Raw genomic sequence first — 20,917 nt, 5'->3', positions numbered from 1 at the left:
AGTGGATCATAGGGTGGGGGAGGGGGCGAAAATTTTGGGAGCCTTGAAAAATGTGTGGAAGTCGAGAACATTATCTCGGAAAGCAAAAATGGGTATGTTGAAGGAATAGTGGTTCCAACAATGCTGTATGGTTGCGAGGCGTGGGCTATGGATAGAGATGTGCGCAGGAGGATGGATGTGCTGGAAATGAGATGTTTGAGGACAATGTGTGGTGTGAGGTGGTTTGATCGAGTAAGTATCGTAAGGGTAAGAGAGATGTGTGGAAATAAAAAGAGTGTGGTTGAGAGAGCAGAAGAGGGTGTTTTGAAATGGTTTGGGCACATGGAGAGAATGAGTGAGGAGAGATTGACCAAGAGGATATATGTGTCGGAGGTGGAGGGAACGAGGAGAAGAGGGAGACCAAATTGGAGGTGGAAAGATGGAGTGAAAAAGATTTTGTGTGATCGGGGCCTGAACATGCAGGAGGTGAAAAAGAGGGCAAATGAGAGTTGGGGTGAGAGAGTATCATTAGATTTAGTGGAGAATAAAAAAGATGCTTGGAAGGAGGTAAATAAAGTGCGTAAGACAAGAGAAAAAATGGGAACGTTAGTGAAGGGGGCTAATGGGGAGGTAATAACAATTAGTGGTGAAGTGAGAAGATGGAGTGAGTATTGTGAAAGTTTGTTGAATGTATTTGATGATAGAGTGGCAGATATAGGGTGTTTTGGTCGAGGTGGTGTGCGAGGTGAGAAGGGTCAGGGAGAATGGTATGGTAAACAGAGAAGAGGTAGTGAAAGTTTTGCGGAAGATGAAAGCCGGTAAGGCAGTGGGTTTGGATGGTATTGCAGTTGAATTTATAAAAGAAAATTGGTTGACTGTGTTGTTGACTGGTTGGTAAGGATATTCAGTATTCATGGTTCATGGTAAAGTGCCTGAGGATTGGCGGAATGCATGCATAGTGCCATTGTACAAAGACAAAGGGGATAAAGGTGAGTATTCAAATTACAGAGGTATAAGTTTGTTAGGTATTCCTGGGAAATTAAATGGGAGGATATTGATTAAGAGGGTAAAGGCATGTACCGAGCATCAGATTGGGGAAGAGCAGTGTAGTTTCAGAAGTGGTAGAGAATGTGTGGATCGGATGTTTTCTTTGAGGAATGTATGTGAGAAATACTTAGAAAAACAGATGGATTTGTATGTAGCATTTATGGATCTGGAAAAGGCATATGATAGAGTTGATAGAGATGCTTTGTGGAAGGTATTAAGAGCATATGGTGTGGGAGGCAAGTTGCTAGAAGCAGTGAAAAGTTTTTATCAAGGATGTAAGGCATGTGTATGAGTGGCAAGAGAGGAAAGTTATTGGTTCTAAGTGAATATTGATTTGCGGCAAGGGTGTGTGATGTCTCCATGGTTGTTTAATTTGTTTATGGATGGGGTTGTTAGGGAGGTGAATGCAAGAGTTTTGGAGAGAGAAGCAAGTATGCATTCTGTTGTGGATGAGAGAGCTTGGGAAGTGAGTCAGTTGTTGTTCGCTGATGATACAGCGATGGTGGCTTGATTCATGTGAGAAACTGCAGAAGTTGGTGACTGAGTTTGGTAAAGAGTGTGAAAGAAGAAAGCTGAGAGTAAATGTGAATAAGAGCAAGGTAATTAGGTTCAGTAGGGTTGAGGGACAAGTTAATTTGGAGGTAAGTTTGAATGGAGAAAAACTGGAGGAAGTGAAGTGTTTTAGATATTTGGAAGTGGATTTAGCAGCAGATAGAACCATGGAAGTGGAAGTGAGTCACAGAGTGCGGGAGGGGGGTCAAGGTTCTGGGAGAGTTGAAGAACGTGTGGAAGGCAAGAATGTTATGTCAGAGAACAAAAATGGGTATGTTTGAAGGAATAGTGGTTCCAACAATGTTATATGGTTGCAAGGTGTGGGCTATAGATAGGGTTGCATGGAAGAGGATTGATGTTTTGGAAATGAAATGTTTGAGGACATTATGTGGTGGTAGGTGGTCTGATCAAGTAAGTAATGAAAGGGTAAGAGAGATGTGTGGTAATAAAAAGAGTGTGGTTGAGAGAGCAGGAGAGAGTGTATTGAAATGGTTTGGTCATATGGAGAGAATGAGTGAGGAAAGATTGACAAAGGATATATGTGTCAGAGGTGGAGGGAGCAAGGAGAAGTGGGAGACCAAATTGGAGGTGGAAAGATTGAGTGAAAATTATGTTGAGCGATCGGGGCCTGAACATGCAGGAGGGTGAGAGGCGTGCAAGGAATAGAGTGAATTTGAATGATGTGGTATACTGGAGTGGATGTGTCTGTAGTAAACCATGGAAAGTTTTGTGATTCCTGGATGTGGAAAGGGAGCTGTGGTTTTGGTGCATTACACATGACATCTGGAGACTGAGTGTGAACGAATGTGGCCTTTGTTGTCTTTTCCTAGCACTACTTCACTCGCTTTGGGAGGGGGGGGTTGCTGTTTTTCATGTGTGGCAGGGTGGCAACGGGCATGGATGAAGGCAGCAAGTTTGGATATATATACATATGTATATATGCATTAGTCTGTGTATGTATATGTATGTATATGTTGAAATGTATAGGTATGTATATGTGCATGTGTGGACGTGTATGTATATACATGTGTTATGTGGGTGGGTTGGGCCATTCTTTCATCTGTTTCCTTGCGCTACCTCGCTAATGCAGGTTACAGCAGCTAAGTATAATAGACAGATAAATAAACATCAGTCTGTATATCACATAAGATAGATTTGTTGTCCACGAGTATTTTTTCTTTTTTTTTCAATTAACCTAATGTGTTATGGAGAGCACGTAAGATAAAGAAAAGCCATTTTCCATAATTTGATTTGATGTGTAGGGGAAATAGACTTATTCCAACTATCTGATGTAATAACTCACTGTTTCCCTCTTGAGTCACTTCTTCTAAACTGAAGATTTTTAGTAGAGTGTGCTTCCTAATTTTATTGCCTTTCTTGAATTACCTGTTTGATCACTAGGATGAATGCATTTTGTGTTACATTTATAATTATGCTGTCAAGAAGTTTTCAAGCTTATAGTGTAGAAACTGAGGAAGTACTTTATGTTACGGAGTTCAGCACAGACTCATTTAAAACATTTTAGAGGTATCATCCCGAACTTGTTTAGACAGTTTAGAAGTATTACAAAGTCTCGAGAGTAGCCTGCTATTTGACACTGAGTCTTGTAGATGAATATGTATTTTCTTAGTAGAGGAAGATCAATGAGTAAATCTGTAGTTCAAGCAAATGCATTAATGGGATTTCTGTAGGGCTGTGTAACTGGTAATCATATATAATCATATAGTATCTTTGAGCTGGTTTTATTTCTAGACTAATTAATGTATCTTATGAAGGAAAATTTTAGTCATGATGAACGGAACATTTTGTTTGAAGTTCAGATAAAAGAATTTTCTTATTTTATCATGCAAACTTAGCTAGGTTAGGTTGGGTTTTCAGTTCTGAAATGGCAATCAAAGCCGATATGATCCAACCCAAAACGGTCCAGTCTATTAACTTTGGTTAGCATTTTTTAATCACCGGAAGATTCATCCCACTTTGCAGCGTTATTTTGGGCTAGGTTACGTTAGTTTGGTAAGGTTAAAGACAAAGCCAACCGAGCTTAGCATGACCTAACTTTGAATAACTGTGGCAAATCTTTATGTTCTGCTTATTTGACATTCAAAAATAATCATATTTGATAGCAAATTTCTTACGATATTAATGACTGCATTGATTTTCTTCAAGAGAAGTTGAAAAACATATTTGTTGGTTAAGGTAAAAGAAATGATTTTGTTGAGAACTTTAACTATTTTTACAAATATTGTAATAAATAGATTGAATTGTGTCTTATGGATTTTGTCAAATGAGATGTTAAGAAACTTTCATTTTTTTAGTTTGGGTAAGTTATGTGACTAATGGATAGTGCGATGTGCATTTTTACACCATTGGATATCATTTCATGTATTTTATGTGGCATTGATTGGCAAAGAGGACTAATAGCTCGGTTGGACTGTTTTGTAACTTAACAAGATTATCCTGATCCCATTATTCTTCCTTTTTACCATGTATTGATGAGTAATAATTACAGAAAAGTATTGAAGGCATATATTCATTTACTTTTCTTAGCGTTGCAACTGGTACTTGAAACTGATACCCCTAAAAGTTGCAAGTGTTCTACTTGGAGCAGTTGGCTGGATGTGATTTTCATCATTATTAGCCAGTAATTAAATTTTCATATTCAAATGTAACATTTTTCTTATTTTGGACAGCAGAGCTTACAGCTGTACATATTTAGAATGTCATGCTAAGATAGGTCGGTACCTGTAATGGGTATGTTTATGGTGATGTACGAATGTCAGGTATGGGCCCCCGTATGGAAAATATGGAAGGGGGTGAATATGTTTGAAATGAAGTTTGAGGACAGTATGTGGTGTGTATTGAAATGGCTTAGCCATATGAAGATGAGTTGAGAGAGAATGAATAAAACAGGATACATGTTTAAAGTGGAGAGGACAAGGAAAACAGGGAGTGAAGGAGGTGGAAGTATGAAGTGAAAAAGGCTTTTGAGTATTCAGTGCAGGAGGATGTTAGGCATGCAAGAGATAGATCTAACTGGAATTATGTATTATAAGGAGACAGTGTGCTATCAGTGGGCTGAACCAGAAAATGTGACATAATGAAGTCCTCAGCTGGGCTTTTGAGAACGTGTTTTTCTTTGGAGATAAGTCTCCGCTTCTGTTGTACGACAAAAATGAAGAAAGATACAATATACCAGACACAGATACAGAGGCAGTCATGATCCAGATGACCAACTTGAAAGACCTCGGATTAATGATGTCTAATTACTGCATCATTAGTGAATGCAACAAGGCAGTGGTTGCCTCCTCCAGAAGGATGTTGGGCTTAATTCTGTAGACTCTCAATACGAATAGAAAAACCAGTGATGAAAGTATTCTAGTTGCTAATTCTTTCATGAATTGAATGCTTATTGTTTTAACATCACCCTACAAGGCAGATGAAATTGTAGAATTAGAAAGTGTTCAGATATCTTTTGCAGCCATATGAATGTGGAAAAGTATGGATCATATGTGCTGAGAGAATCCTAGAAGGCATGATTCCAAACTTATGCTTGGAAATAACATCGTGCTGGTACATCAGGCATGAAAGATTATGTAAAATACTACCTCAGAAATCTAAAGATGCAGTATGTACAAAAAGAGAAAACACATTAAACATCTGAGGTACAAGACTCTTCAGCACCTTGCTTCCTATCACCAGAAATAGCACAGGATGGACAGTAGAGAAGTTTAAAAGTGCCCTGAACAAGTACCTACAAAGTGTACCAGACCAGCCAGACTTTGGGGGCTATATGGATTTGCAGGCTGCAGCTCCCAACAGCTTGGTCAACCACTGCACCAGCCCAGCAGCCTGAACCCATCCTGGCCTGTGGGTGTCTTAAGACCCCCAAAGACCTCACTGGGTATTCACCTGGGAAATGTCAGAGAGGTCTGTAGGGCCTGGTTGTAGATAAGGTGCTGTAGTTTTGGGGCATGATGCATATCAGCTAGAAAGTGGATACAAGGGAATCAGGCTGTTCTTCATCTGTTCATGGCACTACCTTACTGATGCAGGAAATTGTGAACAGGTTCCTTTGTGTTGAAATGAATTCGACAAACATTGAAGATGACTTATATTGGAAATATTTTTGTTTCATTGTGCAGATATTCTATGTTTGTAGTTGCTAGGCAGCTGATGATTGTTTTAGTTGCTCTATCTTGTGACTTATCTCAGATGATGAGGGTTGGTGTACCTAAAAATTGTTTCAAGGTATTATTATTAGATAATCTGGTGTTACTAGAGGATGCATGCTTGAGGTTATACCACAAGTGGAAAGTAATTGTTATTGAGGCTGTATCATTGGAAGCACAGTCTTGTTATAGAATTTCTTACTCCATGCTACTAGAGTTAGCTCATCCTTGGGCTGTTGGAGCCTTTAGAAAGGTCCTGGGCTGAATATAGATGAAATGAATTTATATAACCCCTATCGAGCTTTTCTTTAGAGGCTCCTGTAGTTTCAATGTTGTATTATAGTCAGTAGCAGAGAAAGGATGAACTACCTTGGAGTGAGATGTCCATTGACTAGATTGCATTCTGATGAAACAACCTCATCAAAGGCGTATTTCCACCTCCAACAGAGCTACAAGTTGGTAGATTCCATTGGCACTGTTCCAAAGGAATAAGGATACTGTATAAGAATGTTTTCACTGATTGGCATACTTAATTCCTGTCTCTTTTAGATTTGAGGGAAAAACAGTGTATGAAAGTGCTTTGAATAAAGAAATTGGTACATGTGTTTTATGTTTTGATTTACAGAACTGAAGTCCTCTGACAAGATGTCAAACGGCAGAAGACAGGACAGTGGGACGGTACGTGTTTCCAGTTATGTGTTTGGGCATTTTTAATATTTTTATTTTGAATTCTTTATTCAGAGATTAAGAAAAGAGATCGTGGTATCTGCTTAAACTGATGTTTTGTCAAGATGATCCTGCTTTTGACACAATACTTAAAACTGGAGTCCCACCTTCTGTAGTAAATACTGTTGGAAACATACAGTATTGTTTAGTATCTCACAGCTCTCCATATCTGTTATGTCATTGTTTTCATCTTTTTTCATGTGCACGATCTTATATTTAATAGCAGTTTTCATACTACATCAATGTGGATATTGTTTCTCTGCCAAAATCCTCATAAATGCATATTTGTTATCTGACATCCCATGCTTGATTATTTTTTTGCTCTACAGTTTTACATTATACTTTGAGCTTTTGTTGCCTGTATTTCCTCCATGCTTCCTCTCTTTGTCCATTGTTCCTCAAGAGGTGTATGTTTATGTTCTCAGTCAGCTTTCCAGGTTAATTTTTTCACATTATTGCATCTAAGGATTAGGAGTGTATGTTTGCTATTGTTATTTAGGGACAGAAAATTGAATCTTGTACTTCCTGTATACTCTTATGGGAATGAGAGTGAGGAAGGAGCTTTGCAGAAGATGAAAGCCGGCAACGCAGTGGGATTGGATGGTATTGCAGTGGAATTTATTAAATAAGGGGGGGTGACTGTGTTGATGATTGGTTGGCAGGGATATTCACTGTATGTATGGATCATGGTGAAGTGCTTGAGGATTGGTGGAATGCATGCATAGTGCCATTGTACAAACGAAAGGGGATAAAGGTGAGTGTTCAAACTAGAGAGGCATAAGTTTGTTGAGTATTCTGGGGAAGTTATATGGAAGGGTTGTGACTGAGGGGAGTAAAGGCATGTAAGAGCATCAGATTTGGGAACAGCAGTGTGATTTCAGAAGTGTTAGAGGATGTGGGGATCAGGTGTTTGCATTAAAGAATGTATGTGAGAAATACTTAGAAAAGCAGATGGATTTGTATGTCGCATTTATGGATCTAGAGAAGGCATATGATAGGGTTGATAGAGATACTGTGTGGGAGGTACTTTGCTAGAAGCAGTGAAAAGTTTTTACCAAGGAAAGGCATGTGTGTGAGTAGGAAGAGAAGAGAGTGATTGGTTCCCAGTGAATGTCGGTTTGCTGCAGGGGTGTGTGGTGTCCCCATGGTTGTTTAATTTGTTTATGGATGGGTTGGTTAGGGAGGTAAATGCACGAGTTTTAGAGAGAAGGGCAAGTATGCAGTCTGTCATGGATGAGAAAGCCTGGGAAATAAGTTGGTTGTTGTTTGCTAATGGTACAGCTCTGGTGGCTGATTTGGGTGAGAAACAGTAGAGGTTGGTGATTGAGTTTGGAAAAGTGTAGGGCACACAAGCAGTCATCTCGTCAGAACAAAGACAAAAGTAATACCTGTAGAAGAAGGAGAGTGAACCAACGCTGCGATGAAGGGCAAATGGATCAGATTTTGAGGTTAGCTCGGGAGAGTTATATATCAGATCTTTGCATCTGACTAATATGAGTCTAAATCAGAAAGTTTCTGGCCTTGGACATTCATATGCCATTTGTTTACAGGAACTGATGTAATGCATGAGCTGGTTGATGGAAATGGGTCTGGCGTTTCCATCTCATCATCTTTTTAGGCATCGGAGTTAAGGCCAATGATGTCCTTAAGCTCATTCCCATTCTTAGGTGTTGCCAAAGTGGCTTTATTTTCTGTATCAACTTCTGCCTTTTCCTCCTGGCTAATTGTGTCTGCTATGGGGAAACAGAAACAAACAAAAACAGTTTGTAAATCATGAACATAAGAACGCTGTTTAGCATCTTACTCTGTGACTTATGGCATAATAGAAAATACAGAACATAATAGTTACACATTAGTTAAAGGATAGTTAACCAAGAAATCATGGTATCACAATTCGAAAACAAGAGTTGAATGGTTGCTTACTCACCATATAATCAGTCAGCTGATTAAGTGATCATGGTATCACAATCAGAAAACAAGAGTTGAATGGATGCTTACTCACCATATGGTCAGTCAGCTGATTAAGTGTAAATAATTAATACATGCTGTATTTCATGCAGAAGGAGGCCCTCCAAAACTTCTGCCGTAAATGTATTTGTAAGATGATATAAAACATGGTTATGAGTATCACAGGATCAAATTACATCTATATCACTTGCATTCAAATCAAAATCCAGGCTGAAGCATTGTATACAAGGACTCAGAACAAACAAATCTTGAGTGCAAAAATGTCTAAAACTGACACAGGCATTTTAGCTTCTTATTACAAAACCTTTGTCATAAAGTTATGTTTCAGATGATATATACTTTGATACCGAATATATCTGTAAGATATAAGATAAATGAAAGGGTCTTGGATAGAGGGGCAGGTATGCAGTTTGTAGGGGATGACGAGGTTAGGAAGTGAGTCAGTTGTTGTTTGTTGATGCTACAGCGTTGGTCGCAGATTTGAGTGAGAAACTGCCGAAGTTGGTAAATGAGTTTTGGATAGTGAGTGAAAGGAGGAAGTTGAGAGTAAATTTATGTCCACTGAGGTGGCATGGGCAACTGAGGCCTTAATCAAGTCCATCCCATTAATGCTGGGGGCATTGAGAAATGGGTGAAAAGATAAATTGTTATCTGGAATGGCAGAGATGGGCATGTGTGACAGTATGGTAATCACCATTATATTGTATGGATCCTGGAAATGGGCTTTAGATGAGGATGTGCAGAGAAGGCTTGATGTGTTGGATATGAAGTGTTTGAGGACAGTGTGTGGTTTGAGGTTGTTTGATTGTGTGAGTAATAAAAGGGAAATGTGTTTTATTAAGAAGAGTGTGGTTGAGAGAGCAAAAGAAGGTGTTCAGAAATGGTTTCAACTCATGAAGAGAATGAGTGAGGAGAGGTTGAGAAAGAGGATACATGGGTCAGAAGTGGAGGAGAAAAGAAGAGGAGACCCAACTGGAGATGGAAGGATGGAATGAAGAATATTTTGAATGGTTTGAGCTTGAATAAGCTGGAGAGTGAAAGGCATGTATGGGATAGTGTGAACTGGAAAAATGTAATATACAGGGGGCATCATGCTGTCAGTGGACTCAAAGAGGGTATGTGAAGTGGTCAGGGTAAACCATATTAGGGTCTGTGGGGCCTGGTTGTGGAAAGGGGACTGTGGTTTTGGTGCATTGCACATGACATCTAGAGAATGAATGTGATTAAATGTGGTCCTTGTGCATGTGTTCCTATTGCTGCCTAACTGATATAGTGAAATTAGGACAAGTAGGAAAAAACGTATCTGTAAGATGTAAAATATTCACCAATAAGATCAGTTTTAAAACTTGGGGAATTAGAGAGCAACCAACAATAGGTCAGTTAGTTGGGCATCTGTGTACAGACATTGAGTGCAGTGTTACTCACAGATGGCAGCACACATGAAGGTGTGGCAGGCTTTTAAGAATATAGGGGGTTTTGCTGATTATTATCCACGTAGGGAAAAGTTTTCCTGAAACCCTTGGGTAACTTTGATTGTTTTCATTAATGGGAAAACAGATAAACCCAATTGATGCAGTGAAAGTGCTAGGCAACATTTTAGGAGGATTATACTGAATATTTTGATCCTGAACGATACTTTGAATATTTCTACTTTTTTCAGGGTTCATCCCGTGCTGGAAGGCAGAGACACCAGTCTTATGATCAAGGAGGGAGTGGAAGACCTAACATTCCTCTTAGTATCAAAAGAACAGCAGAGCGGCACCAAAGGTACAGTCAAGGTGAAACAAGAGGTAGTCTGCAGCTGGACAGTCATGGGGAAACAAGAAAAGGCCAGCAGACCACCTGTTGGTCTTATTACCATGAGGGAAATGTGGTGATTCCAGAGATCTGTGTGTACTCCATTGATAAGCGCTGTGCTTATGAAGATAAAGGATGCCTTAGGCTTCATGCCAAATGCACAAGCCAGTGGCAAGTTTTAAAGGACAGCAATTGGTATAATTTTCGAAATTTCCATTCCAAAGAGATTGAAGATGCATTTGAGGATGTGACAAAGGATAAAGGGAAGATTACTGTTCTTGATCCCAAAAAGATGGGGAAGAGTGCTCAGGGAATGATAAAGATCCTTGGAACAGAGGAATGGGAAGCAGATTTTCAAACCATGACTTTGAGAAGTACCATGTTTAAAGGTTCTTTGTCTGGTAGCATGAATATCCGAAGATTATCAACACAATCAGCAGCTTTATCGAAGAGTGCAAAGGCAACTACTTACCGGTGGTTCTTTTTAGATTCAAATGGAAAATGGATAAAATACGGTGAAGTTGACAGTTTGGGAAATATTAACATGATACCCTCTTTGAGCTCAGATGAAATTGAGCATAACTTTTGCTTAGATCCTTCTTCTCCTCTTGCCTTCAAGAATTCAAAATTTCGGTATCTTTTAGATTTTACAGAAATGAAACAAAAGAATCTTGAGACCGGCAAGGAAAGGTTAGTTAGGCGACGGCCTCTGAAAAGGGAAAGCACAAGACCAAATGTGAGGAGCAGTGATGAGGAATTGCCTTCTAACTGGGATAAAATGAAAGAAACTGACCTTATGCTTCAAGTGACTTTGGATGTGTTAAGCCAAGAGTATCGTGATATTATTTCTCTTGTACATCTAACACTTCCTTCTGCCAAAATTGTTACAGTCAAGCGGATTCAGAACCCCATTCTTTGGCGACCGTTCAAATACAAACAAACTGCATTATCCCTTAAATATGGTGGAGATAGTCACTTAAATGTACAGAAATTTTTCCATGGGACCAGTGCTGAACACATTGACAGTATTTGCCGTGAGAACTTTGACTGGAGGCTGTATGGGTCAAACGTTGGGGTTGCTTATGGAAAAGGAGCCTACTTCTCAAACAGGTAAGCTTTGCCATGCTGATTAGTTTCTCCCCATATTTTTTTTCATATCCATCTATCTATCTCTGATGCCTGTTCCCTCCTGAAACTCCCTCAAAGGGAGTCTCCACATTTAGTGAACTAAAGTGACACTTCTTAACCTTTAGAGACTCACCTCACCTTTATGGGCCACTGGCAGAGAGCTATTCTAGTGCAGTGTTTACAGAGACTTCTACTTATTTTTCTTGCTGACTACTATACTTAATGCTCCTGTCAAATGTTCCTACCAACAGTTACTACCTAATGCTCCTGCCTAAATGTTTCTCTCAACTACTTCTGTCTGTTGCTCCTACCAATTTGCCAAAAGGCAGGGCTAGCACATAGTGCTTACTGCAGGAAAGTCTAGAGTTATGAGGAATGAACTGTGTGAAGTAAGTGTATTCAAGTGTTATGTGTAACAAGAGAGTGTGTATGTTTATGGACAGAAGCCTAGTAGTACACATGTGGACGAGAAGGATTGAAAAGACAGCTACCTGGATCAGAAGTGTGCAGCTTGACAACCACTGAAGTGCTGGCTCTACACAAACGACGCTAACCTTTCCAATATCCAGGCGGTTAGTACTGGTAGTATACCTCAGACGTCGTTGGATGTTTACCAACCACTACCTACATGTTTGCAGTTTCCCGCATGAGTGAGACAGCTTCCAAAACAGATGACTTAGTCTTTTAGGACAAAAAGATCCTCATTTGTTTCTTTCCTCTGTTCCATCTCTTGGAAAGTATTGCAGGAGGGGAAAATTTCAAGCCCTATGCTTCCAACCCTCATAGTTGCCTTTTACAGCACATTGGAAGTGTATGGGTAGTATTGTTTCTCCCATATGTCTTGAAATTATTTCACCACATATATTTTATTTGGTAAACAGAGAAGAGGTAGTAAAAGCTCTGCGGTGGAATTTATTAAAAAAGGGGGTGACTGTATTGTTGACTGGTTGGTAAGGTTATTTAATGCATGCATGACTCATAATGAGGTGCCTGAGAATTGGCAGAATGCTTGCATAGTGCCATTGTACAAAGGCAAAGGAGATAAGAGTGAGTGCTCAAATTACAGAGGTATAAGTTTGTTGAGTATTCCTGGTAAATTATATGGGAGGGTATTGATTGAGAGGGTGAAGGCATGTACAGAGCATCAGACTGGGGAAGAGCAGTGTGGTTTCAGAAGTGGTAGAGGATGTGTGGATCAGGTGTTTGCTTTGAAGAATGTATGTGAGAAATACTTAGAAAAGCAAATGGATTTGTATGTAGTATTTATGGATCTGGAGAAGGCATATGATAGAGTTGATAGAGATGCTCTGTGGAAGGTATTAAGAATATATGGTGTGGGAGGCAAGTTGTTAGAAGCAGTGAAAAGTTTTTATCGAGGATGTAAGGCATGTGTACATGTAGGAAGAGAGGAAAGTGATTGGTTCTCAGTGAATGTAGGTTTGTGGCAGGGGTGTGTGATGTCTCCATGGTTTTTTAATTTGTTTATGGATGGGGTTGTTAGAGAGGTGAATGCAAGAGTTTTGGGATGAGGGGGTAAGTATGCAGTCTGTTGTGGATGAGAGAGCTTGGGCAGTGAGTCAGTTGTTGTTCGCTGATGATACAGCCTAGTAGCTGTAGTGGTGGCTGATTCATGTGAGAAACTGCAGAAGCTGGTGACTGAGTTTGGTAAAGTGTGTGAAAGAAGAAAGCTGAGAGTAAATGTGAATAAGAGCAAGGTTATTAGGTACAGTAGGGTTGAGGGACAAGTCAATTGGGAGGTGAGTTTGAATGGAGAGAGATTGGAGGAAGTGAAGTGTTTTAGATATCTGGGAGTGGATTTGGTAGCAGATGGAACCATGGAAGTGGAAGTGAATCATAGGGTGGGGGAGGGGGCGAAAGTTCTGGGATCGTTGAAGAATGTGTGGAAGTCAAGGACATTATCTCGGAAAGCAAAAATGGTTATGTTTGAAGGAATAGTGGATCCAACAATGTTATATGGTTGCGAGGCATGGGCTATGGATAGAGTTGTGCGCAGGAGGGTGGATGTGCTGGAAATGAGATGTTTGAGGACGATGTGTGGTGTGAGGTGGTTTGATCGAGTAAGTAATAACAGGGTAAGAGAGATGTGTGGTAATAAAAAGAGTGTAGTTGAGAGAGCAGAAGAGGGTGTTTTGAAATGGTTTGGTCACATGGAGAGAATGAGTGAGGAAAGATTGACCAAGAGGATATATGTGTCAGAGGTGGAGGGAATGAGGAGAAGTAGGAGACCCAATTGGATGTGGAAAGATGGAGTGAAAAAGATTTTGAGTGTTTGGGGCTTGAACATGCAGGAGAGTGAAAGGCGTGCAAGGAATAGAGTGAATTGGAATGATGTGGTATACCGGGGTCGACGTGCTGTCAAAGGATTGAACCAGGGCATGTGAAGTGTCTGGGGTAAACCATGGAAAGTTGTGTTGGGCCTGGATGTGGAAAGGGAGTTGTGGTTTCGGTGCATTATTACATGACAGCTAGAGACTGAGTGTGGATGAATGTGGCCTTTGTTGTCTTTTCCTAGTGCTACCTCGCACACATGAGGGGGGAGGGGGTTTTTATTTCATGTGTGGCGGGGTGGCGATGGGAATGAATAAAGACAGACAGTATGAATTATGTACATGTGTATAAATGTATATGTCTGTGTGTGTATATATATGTATACGTTGAGATGTATAGGTATTTATATGTGCGTGTGTGGACATGTATGTATATACATGTGTATGTGGGTGGGTTGGGCCATTCTTTCATCTGTTTCCTTGCGCTACCTCGCTAACACGGGAGACAGCGACAAAGCAAAATAAATAAATGAATAATGATATATATTTTAAATTTTTTATTTATGATTACCTCAAGACCAGTTTCTGTGAATGGTTTGGTGTTACCCAGGATGTCTCAGGAGGCTTGTGCAACCCAAGGCTGCATTACTTCCAGTAGCAGGGAAATATGAATTCCTTTAGACTGAGAAGTTCTTGACAAGATTTACTCTTAATGATGCAGCTTCACCAAAGGGGATTTATTACTTGGAGGCAGAATCCATTGACACCACCCCAATCTCATCAAACCCCGTGACACCACACTAGTAACATCAGATGTACAGCACTACATTACACAGTGGGAACAGTGGCTCACCAAGGACAGAATGTTTGCATCTCCGCAGATGTCTTCAGTCACCTTGAATGGGCAGTCTATCCCACTGATGATGTTTGTGCATTTATGTGCAGAAAGCACAGGGTAATTTGAATATTAAGTGCTGTGTCTTCCTTAAGGTAGTTGCATCATGATTATGAAGGATCATCAGATATTTTGAATTGGTGTTTGTAGTGTTGTAGAGATGATTGATGTCTAAAGTGCAGACCGATGAGTATGACGTCTGTTTCTCTGAGGATTGGGGTTTTTGATAGGTTTATGTTTGATGGGCTGGAGCATAAGACAGAGTTAGGAGGTCAGTTGTTTAATGCATATCTGGGAATTTATGTCAGTATGTGTTTTTACAGTGTTGAATTTTTTAGGACACGAGGATCTGGGAGTAAAAGTTACTGAAGTGTAAGACAAGGGTAAGCTTTTAATTTTTACTTGGGGGTTGGTGGTTGATTATAGTGTGGTTTAAGTAGGAGGGATCTAAATCTGTTAAACAGAATTGAGTACTGAGCGTGTTGAGGTGGAATTGTGTTTGGAGGATCTTTGTTTTATTGTGAAGGTGTTGAGGGTTTGTGAATGCTCAGCAGACAGTAATTGTTCTGAGTGCACTAATTTGTGCGGTTTGCAGCTTTGTTATATTTGCTTTTGAAAGGATGGAAGACTGGGAGTTGAGGAGTATCCTAAAATGGAGTGAATGAATTGTTTTTAGAGGTTAATTAGGAATTGTTTTACTTATCCTGAGCTAGTGCCAGTTAATGTTCAAAGAGCTAAATGCTCTTTGAACATTAACATTAACATTTGTGTTGCTTTTGGTGGATGTTATTGGTGTGGGGAGTAAATGAATGTCATATGTGATGCCTAGAATGGTTGATGTTTTGTTGAGAGGGATTGACTCTGTTCAAGGTAACTGGAGGATGTAAACTGGATTCACGTCTGTCTTGGGATAAGAGAGTGGTTGAAGGCTAATGTGGAGATGCAGGCATTCTTTTCTTGCTGAGCCAGTGTTCCAGTTGTGTAATGTAGTACTGCACAACTGATGTTGCTTCTATTGTATAAAGGTGTTGTGATGTTATTGTGTAGTTATCTATGTGTGAAAGTACCTTCGTGTTGAGGTTTGCCTGAGATTATGGGATTTCTCGTAAAAAGAAAGTTAGAGAAAGAATTGCTTCTTGGTGTCCTACCAGCACTTACTAGCTGCTTCATTTTTACCTCCCATTTTTTCCATTGCTTGTGTGAGTAGCAGTATAATTATTAGTTGAAAAGTTAAGGATCACAGTACCAAAGAGAAACATCTATTTTTGAATCCTGCATCAATAAGTGTCAGAACATTTTTAATTTGGATTGACTTATGATGGAAAGTAATATTCTGTGCAGATATAATTTGGTGCTACACTTACTCTGTAGGTAGGAAATACCCAGTAATGGGTGAAAATGGATATAATTGTAACAACAATAAGCATTTGATTACTCATCTTTTTTTTTTTTACAAGCAGATTGTCAGTGGATGGAGTACAAATTTAGATATTTTTGCAAGTGGTTGAGATATAAATCAAATGGAACTTCTCCGTGACATCATTATAAAATGCATGGCGAATAAAATAAAATGCCTTAGAATATTGTGATATTGTCTTATTAAATGAAAACAATAATTTGCACTTTGAAAACATGAAGATATGTTTTTTCTTTTCAAATCTCTTGCAGTAAAGAGCTCCTATATGTCATGATTTGAGCTTGTACCTTAATCCTCAAGTATAATGTCTGTGAAATTCTGTAATTGGAGCTGCTGCAACATGGGAGCTTTAGGTATAGGTTCACCAGTAATGGGGGCTGTTTTGCTGGTGCCACCCTCTTGAGGGAGGTTCTGAAGGGAATGGGCATCAGAGATGTAGATAGATGGATAGATAGAAATACATATAATTTTTTTTTTCACCCTTCTTATTTTTGATGATTCATCCTTCACAAAACAATAGCACACATTTCATCTAATGAAATGCCCTATATTCTGTGGTGTATGGATATATCAAAAGTATCAGTAAAAATTCCAATTCATTATTAAACAAATAACAGCAGTATGTACAGGGCAAGAGAGAGTATACAAGCCAGCTGCTAGGCTGGGATTTACACAGCATGGGCTAGCTGCCTTGATGAAAACAAATAAACAACAATAGTAATGAGTCGACCAAAGCCAATGACCAAATTATAATCGTTTGTTACAGTAACTACTAATTACATCTGTCTTTCTTCAGAGAAAACAGAGCATTGTCTTTGTAAAACAAAACCATTAGTTACCTAAATAAAAAGAGAATCACTCTTGTAAAGTGGAATACTTATATACTAGAACAATGTACTTTAATTGCCTCATCAAAGGACATATAGATAAAAGTAATCAAAACTTCCCAAAGATTATTAGAATTAGAACCTTAGAATTATAATATCTCAGCCTCAACATTGTTTAAATTTCATTAAGAATTATTACATAAAACATATTCTAATAATTTATTCCATATCATATTGGCACCCATTTGATCCTGGTGGAGTAATGCGATGGAACATATGGAGCGGTTTAACTGTCAGGACTTGGTTGTTAGTCCACTGGGGTTGACTGTTGTGGTGTTTGTTCCCTAAGTTCTGGGGTTGGAACTGTCTCAGTGTCATCCACATCACATATAGCACTTGACATCTACACCTTGCTGCCTGGAAGTCGCATATGTATAACATCTCTTGGAGATATTATGCTTTAAGGATACAAGCTTCATTTGTAATAATGTACCAATTTAACTTCCCCTCCATGATATCCCTGTTGTCTTGTTCTGTCAGGTGGCCTGGTTGTAATTGGTTTGCTGTGCATGTCATTATAGTCTTACACTGATGACCCATTAAGCGTTGAGCTGAACTTGAATGCATGCTCTCATATGTAGTATTTCACCAGTTTAACAGTGCTAGGAACTTGGACTGTCCTGACATATTGTAAACAGCCTATTCATAGTCTTCACAGCATTTTCAGCCTTACCATTTGACTGCAGATACCAGGGACTATAGATGATATGTTCAAATGACCATTTGTTGGTGAAGGCTCGGAACTCTGCTGTGTTGAACTGTGGACCGTTGTCTGTCTCAAGGGAGTCTGATACTCCATATTGGGCAAGTATGTCCTGTATCTCTCTTATTACTACCTTTAAAGTAAGACTTCTGTCGCAGGCGACTTCAATATGAGTAATATGATAGTCCTCCACAGCCAGTAGGTCCCGATTTTCAGAATGGCAAATGTCAGCTCCCACTTTAACCAAGGTTGGAAAGAAAAATCATGACTTTAGAAGCTCCTTCTTCTGAGTGTCTCTTTCCCTTAGGCAAGCATCTCACTGAGAAACCAGTGCTTTCACATCAGATGACATTCTAGGCCAGAATATTGCTTCTCTCATGTGACACAGTCACAGGCAACCATGTAACCAGTGTGACCTTGATCAACAATGTCCAGCATCTCATTCCTCAATGATACTGGCACTACCAGTCTATTTCCTTTGAATATTAAGCCGTCCTCTGTGTGCAGCTCATCCCTGTAGTTAAAGAAAGGATGACCTGAACTTCCATTCTTGTATCTGGCCATCCTGCGATAATTACTATGGACAATATTTTTAAGACTTCGTTCTTCTCTATATGTTTATTGATTTTCTGAATTCTTTCAGTCACCATCAGTGTTTCCTGAAGTATTTTGACAGTTGATGAGTTTTCCATGCCTTGTGAGAGATAAGCGCTACTTAGGGCACCTGCTTATACCATATTCGTTCCTTTTATATGTTCCACCCTTAAATCGTAGGACTGGAGCCACAGCAACATTCTCTGTAGACATGCTGGTGCAGCACCCAAGGCCTTTTTGAATGATGGATTCCAAAGGCTGATGATCTGTCTGTACTGTCACTTGACTTCCTTCCAAATAGTTACTGGTGGAAATGCTCGCATGCAAAAAACAGTAGATAAACATTCCTTCTCAATCTAGGCATACTGTTGTTCAGTACTTGTGAAAGCATGAGAGCCATAAAAAACAAGGTGTCCCTTCTTCATAAGTGATGCTTCCAGACTGGACTGTGATGCATCACAGTGTATAGTAACCTCTCAGTTTTATTATGATAACGCAGGATGGATGCACTACTGACAGCTTTCTTTAACTTCTCAAATGAGTTTTGTTGTTGTTCATACCACTCAAACATGATGTCCTTTTTTGTCAATTCCCATAGAGTTTTCGTCATATCTGCCAAACTAGGTAAAAACTTTTCCTAGAAAACATCTCACACCAGAAACATCAGTTGGAACTGGCATATCCCTCAATGCCTTAGTTTTCTGAGGTGCTGGTTTTATCCCATGTAGCATTACTATATGGCCAACAAAAGGTACCTCTCCAAGCTTGAATTGAAGTTTTTCTTTTCCAAGCAGAACATTTTGCTCTTCACATCTGTGCAAAGTCATGTAGTTTTTTGTTGTGGTCCAGACTTGCCAAAGACTCAGTCTCACTGCAATGATAAACAATGAAGTCAGCAGCTACAACTTCAACTCCTGTCAAACCTTTGACCAGCTGATGCATAAGACGTTGGAATACTTTTGGTGCAGAACCAATTTCTGATGGCACCCTGAGCCATCGGAACCTGCCAAAAGGGATATTACAGGTAGTCGAATGTGAACTATGATCTTCCAACTTTACTTGCCAAAATCCCTGCTTCACATCCAGAATGGTAAAGACATGAGCTCCAGATAATCTTGTGGCTATGTCCTCAATTACTGGGAAAAGGTAGTGTTCTTGCCTGATTGCCTTTTTTTGGGTCGAGGCAGATCTACAGCTTTCCATTTTTCTTTGTTACTACTACCATTTATGACACCCAATTGGTTGGTGCTTCCACTTCAGCATCAATTCCTAGGGTTTCTAAATGGTTCAGTTCCTGGCACAGATGAGAACATAACACTGCAGGTACACACTGAGGCGCATGTTGCGGTGGAGACACTGATTCATCCACTCAAATTTTGTAAGGTGTCACCAACTTAGCTGATTCCCTGAATACTTTTTCTTCATTAACATCCTCACTGTGTGTGTAGAATAGACATTGGCTCCTTACAATTTTTTAATGGACAGAGCATATTGTTATCTTTTATCTCTAACAGCCTAAGAAATACACTAGCTTTGTATCCCACAATTGAATGATACTGTTTGCCTTTGAGAAGTTTGCAGTTTAAATAATAATCAGTTTTTCCTCATTCCGCCTTTATTCTCACACATTCCAGTAAATGGGTGCCTTTCTGTCCATACCCATACAGAACCATGTTGGAGTGTTGCACTTTCTCCAGTTGGTAGTACCTTAATGCCATTTTATATGAACAAGCAACACATTGCAACCTGCACCACTATCACTTTGGAACCTGATACAACTCTTTGGTCCAGTTTTCAGAGTAACTGTTTGCTCTGCTTTGAGTCATACACTAGACACAGTCCTTACTGTATACACCTCCGATTCATAGTCTTCAACATTAAAACTGTCATTCACAATATTGATTCCTTGTGCCCCAGAACAAGAGTTCGTTTTCATAAAGTGAACACACTTTGCCCTAGGCAGGACAACCTTCCCTCTGCTTCATGTGCTTTCTTCCACAAAATCTACAGTCAGAGATACATCCTGAACTTGTAGACATCTTGATACTTGTATTCTTTTCCAAACAGGCAAGATTAAGTGTTGCCAAGGGCTGATGATATACATTAGGACAAAATTCTATATTTGTATGTAGGTTTGAGGTGAAGGCAGTGACTTGAAAATTTGTGTGATGGAAATTATATGTTTGTATCAGCCCTATTCTCTGAACTCATTCATTTTTGTATTCTAAAATATTTATTCTAATTGCTGTAAAAAGTTATTGTTACTTAGTGTTTTGTTTATTTTGTGCATTTTCATGTTATAAGCAATAGATTCTTAAGTCTTTACTAAGGTAGAATAATAGGTTACCTTTCCTCACAGTGCTCCAGTATCCCTCAAATATGCACCATGTGACTCCTCTGGACATCGTTTTTTGGTACTAGCTGATGTAATAGTTGGAAAAATAACAAGGGGAAACCAATCAATGAGGCGTCCACCAAAGAATCCTGCTACTGGTCAGTTGTTTGATACAACAGTTGATGATGTAAACTCTCCAAAGATATTTGTGAAGTATGATTTACAAGAGTATTATCCACACTATATCATAGAATTAATTTAACTCTGAAAATATGCTAAAAAGCTCATGTTAGATGGGTTAAGGTAGGTATCTATTTTTATTACCAACAAGAGGGTTTATATATATATATATATATATATATATATATCTTTTTTCTTTCATACTATTCGCCATCTCCCGCATTAGCAAGGTTGCGTTAAGAACAGAGGACT

General features: G+C 39.3%; 1 protein-coding gene across 1 annotated transcript in view; it reads left to right on the top strand.

Moving 5' to 3' along the window:
- LOC139767580 (uncharacterized) overlaps positions 1-20,917 on the top strand; it is a 76,963-nt gene that overhangs the window by 15,502 nt on the left and 40,544 nt on the right. Inside the window, exons 2-4 of the mRNA XM_071697013.1 lie at positions 6,373-6,425; positions 10,102-11,348; positions 20,510-20,643. Coding sequence (XP_071553114.1) covers positions 6,393-6,425; positions 10,102-11,348; positions 20,510-20,643 — 1,414 coding nt within the window. The 5' untranslated portion in view covers positions 6,373-6,392. The remainder of the gene's footprint in view (positions 1-6,372; positions 6,426-10,101; positions 11,349-20,509; positions 20,644-20,917) is intronic.

The sequence above is a fragment of the Panulirus ornatus genome, chromosome 62 (assembly GCF_036320965.1).
Source record: "Panulirus ornatus isolate Po-2019 chromosome 62, ASM3632096v1, whole genome shotgun sequence".
In the NCBI taxonomy this organism is placed as follows: Eukaryota; Metazoa; Arthropoda; class Malacostraca; order Decapoda; family Palinuridae; genus Panulirus; species Panulirus ornatus.
The sequence above is the reverse complement of the archived record's forward strand: the minus strand, read 5'-3'. Positions and strand labels throughout refer to the sequence as shown.